General features: G+C 33.5%; 1 protein-coding gene across 2 annotated transcripts in view; it reads left to right on the top strand.

The window, feature by feature from the left end:
- Positions 1-4,339, top strand: part of LOC106468640 (cholinephosphotransferase 1-like) — a 43,468-nt gene that overhangs the window by 23,335 nt on the left and 15,794 nt on the right. Inside the window, exon 5 of one of the 2 annotated variants that reach the window (XM_013929068.2) lies at positions 2,759-2,890. The exons of the other annotated variant lie outside the window; for it this stretch is intronic. Coding sequence (XP_013784522.1) covers positions 2,759-2,890 — 132 coding nt within the window. The remainder of the gene's footprint in view (positions 1-2,758; positions 2,891-4,339) is intronic. 2 annotated transcript variants of the gene reach the window in all.

Below are 4,339 nucleotides of genomic sequence, written 5' to 3'. Positions count from 1 at the left end.
GGTGATACTCCTCTCTCTGTTTGTAACCCTCCCTTTGTTGGTGATACTCCTCTCTCTGTTTGTAACCCTCCCTTTGTTGGTGATACTCCTCTCTCTGTTTGTAACCCTCCCTTTGTTGGTGATACTCCTCTGTTCGTAACCCTCCCTTTGTTGGTGATACTCCTCTCTCTGTTTGTAACCCTCCCTTTGTTGGTGATACTCCTCTCTCTCTGTTTGTAACCCTCCCTTTGTTGGTGATACTCCTCTCTCTGTTTGTAACCCTTCCTTTGTTGGTGATACTCCTCTCTCTGTTTGTAACCCTCCCTTTGTTGGTAATTCCCCTCTTTCTCTGTTTGTAATACTTACTTTGTTGGTGATACTCCTCTGTTCGTAACCCTCCCTTTGTTGGTGATACTCCTCTCTCTGTTTGTAACCCTCCCTTTGTTGGTGATACTCCTCTCTGTTTGTGTCCCTCCCTTTGTTGGTAATTCTCCTCTTAGTTTGTGTCCCTCCCTTTGTTGGTAATTCTCCTCTTAGTTTGTGTCCCTCCCTTTGTTGGTAATTCCCCTCTCTCTCTGTTTGTAATACTTACTTTGTTGGTAATGCTCCTATCTGTTTGTCAAACACAACTTATATATCTTTGCAACCCAATAGATGGTGCCATGATACATTATTGATGTTTTTCAACTTGGATAAGAAATTTTTTAACATTTAGTTAAAAGTTTTATAAGATTTTTTTATGGAAAGTTATACTTTCATGCATTTGCTCTTCACTCTCAAATTCTTTGCCTTTACCATCACAATTATTAAATAACAGGGTCAGACATTTGTCCATGTAGAAATATGTTTTTGAGAACCAGTTTTCTTTACTTGGTTCAGTCTATAAGGGTTTATCAAGAAGCAGATTTGAACATAACATAAAAATATATACATAAGTGAAAATGTTAATCAAGGATCACTTGCAGGAGTTTCTATGAAATACTAGAGAAAGGATATAAAACATTACTATAATATAATTAATGTTTAGAAACCATATTCATAAAACATTTATTTAGATTTCATTTTCGGTATAAAAATTAATCGGTATTTCCCACCATATGACAGACATTCAGCTAGTAAGTGTATACATATTACTCATAGTATAAGTACACATTCCACAACATATTCTAGTCAAGTCATATTTATTCAGGATATTCCTGGAATAAGTACTTGCACCATTTTATGTAATAGTAAAGTCATGTTTATACAAATTACTCATAGAACAACAGTTGAAGTATACACAACATTTCATGTTTTAGTATATGGACTACACTGGAACAGTAATTAAAGTACACATGTCCCTGTAAAGTCTTGCTTATTTAAATTATTCATGGAATGAATGCACGTACCATTGCATGCACTAGTAATGTCATATATACAGATTACTCATAGAACAGTAATTTAAGTACTCTGCCCACTTCATGTACTAGTAAAGTCATTTAGAAAAAAAAAATGTAATTTTTAAGAGTGAAACTGAGAGTTTACAAAGAAGTCTGTAGATTTCAAGGCAGTTAAAGCTAAAAAAGTGAAATTGGACAGGGTATAGACAAGTAGTGTATTTTTTCACTACAAGAAAGTCCTCTTTTTTTTTTTTTCACTTTTTCACAAAGTTTTACTAATAATTCACACACAATAAATTTCTACAACTTTGTTTTTTCCAACATGTTGTTATGGCCTGAAATTATTAAATCTAGCTCAAATGATACTTTTTGTCATAACAAAATTAGAACTAAATGATAATTTATCTTACATTAGTAAATGTATCTTAAAGTAATTCATAATATTAGATCTGTGTACTACTAAGTGACAATGTTTGACACTAGTTTATTCATAGATTTCATATATTTTGAACATTACTAAATTTCATCTTATGTAAATTAGTACATTGTATTCTTTCTCATAAAAAAAAAATTAACAAAATGTTCGTATTTTTTATGAAATGGCTGAACTGGTTTAGTTAATTTATTATGCCTAATAGTCTGTGTGTGTTCATATGAATATACAAATTATTGCTAATACTGTAAAATCAGGAGTTACCAATTTGTTTAGCTTGAAACTCTCAAAGATCATGGGCACCCTGGCTGAAGGACCCCCCCCCCTCCCCACCTAATGAGGTACCTTACTATCATTGCAATATGATCTCTGAAAATTATCTCGAGCATAAACATTATGTAGACATATTTATTGCAATAAATAAAATTCTTGATGAAAATATTGCCTTGTTCAGTGTCAAGAAGGTTTTAAAGATGATATTTTAAATCCTCTCTGGAACCATCTTTTGGACCCCACTGATCACTTTCTTGTAAGTCAGTGTAATATGCATTGAATTGTACCCACAATATTCCACTTATCAAAGCTATCAACTTAAAGTAAAAATTGCATTCAGTGGTGGCTTGGGATTGATATTGATGTTGCCAATTAATCTATGATTAAATTTAAATGTTGTTAATTAACAATAGCTATTTGAATACGCAAATGTGACAGTCATTAAGCTTGAATAATACACAGAATTAGTGTCTTTACTTTGGTAACTGAGTGGTAGGTTGAGTGCATAAATGTTTTTCCTAACTTTTTTTTTCAGATCTGTGGATTACATATACTTTTATCTTTTAAGCTTTCTATTACCTTGTAACAGTTTCAAAACAACCATAATTATTCTTTTATACTAAACTCAATATTTCTGTTGTTTTTTTTCTACTTTTTCCTCCCTTGCTCCTTTGATTTTCTTCCTGGTGTTCAGCTTCCTTTTCTGCATGTGGAGCTCAGACTACTTCCTGTGATTATTGCTCTCTCAGTATCAGCAGTTATGTGCTACAGCAACTTTGTTATAATTCTTTCTGGCGGGGTCGGGAAGAATGGGTCGACTGTGGCTGTAAGTGATTCTGGATTTTTTATTAACTCTGACAAGTGTAGGGTGAGCCAAACATAGCTAAAAGATATAAAAAAAATTATGTAAAATGATACTGACAAATAAGCAATTATGTAAAACTGTATACAAGTTTAAATTTAACTTCAGGATTTAACTTAAATTTAACTTTGGATTTTGCTTGATAGATGGGATACCCCCCCAATGCTTTTTTGGGTGGTATTACCACAGGCTTTATCCTTTTATGACTATGGATGACTGTCCAGAAGCAGAAGTTGATGCATTAAATGATTAATATACAAATTGGCTCACCCATCATATTATAAGTATTAATTTAGAGATGTTTAGTGACAAAACAAATATTTTCTTCTCTTAGTAATCTTTTGCTTGCAACTTAAGATTGATTATAATTGAAAATATATTTTTCATTGTTAAAAAATAATATAGTATTCAGAATTTTTTAAGTTTTTAGGTATTTGTCACCAATGTATGTGATGAATGATGATTTGCATTGTGTTAACACTGTAAAAATCACATAAATCTTTAAAATTAGTTGAATAAAATACTGTCCAATTTAATAGCTTTTCTGTTTTGTAAAGTTATATGGAAAAGAAGTTAAATATTTCTGTATATAGAAAATAAAATTTTCGAGACAACACCTCACCTCCTCACACAATAGCTGTATCCTCTGTGTGTCCTGCCCATGAGATTTGCATGTAGCTTTAGATAATTCCTATCAAAAATTCACGTTTAAAGTGAACTGCACTGTTGCATAATGACATCATCATGCGACAATAACCCTCCAGCAACAGGAAGGTAACACAACCTCCATGCACAGTAACTCCTCTTAAGCACTTGTACTTGAAATAACTTCGTTCTTTTCCTCAACATTGCCTTGAATAGATGTGCTAATTTTTTGAGTCTATGTTCAATTTACTGAAATTTGCAATCATCAACAAAATATACATTTTCATTCTGCCTTTGCTTTTGTTTAATATAATAAATTCTCAAATGACAGTGTCTTCTAATTTGTCCTGTGAAAATACTTGAGTTATGAACACAGGACTTATTTCTACTATGGTTTCTGGAAGCTCGTTGACTGTTGACGCCCCCCCCCCCCTCTTTACATTTCGGGTGAAGAGTAGACCCTGGTTGAGACAAGATTTGGTCTTCCACAGATGTTCCTCTGTTCCTCTATGGAGCCCATGCCATCAGGTATCACATTCTATGGGTTTTCCCTTTAAGGGCTTTCAGGAAGGAACTCATCTAGGTTCAAGTTTGCACTGGCTGCTACACCAATTCAGTGTGGGATTCTAGCTATTCTGTGTGAAGAGGTGAGGTATCATCTCAGAAGTTAACATTTTCCAAACCTGAAAATTTATTTCCAATAGATTCTCGCTTCTTCACACATTCCCACCCAACCCCCTCGACGTGGATTACTGTACGTGGTGAGGG

The sequence above is a fragment of the Limulus polyphemus genome, unplaced genomic scaffold (assembly GCF_000517525.1).
Source record: "Limulus polyphemus unplaced genomic scaffold, Limulus_polyphemus-2.1.2 Scaffold3094, whole genome shotgun sequence".
Lineage (NCBI taxonomy): Eukaryota > Metazoa > Arthropoda > Merostomata > Xiphosura > Limulidae > Limulus > Limulus polyphemus.
Note: the sequence above shows the minus strand (reverse complement) of the source record. Positions and strands in the feature narration are given on the sequence as shown.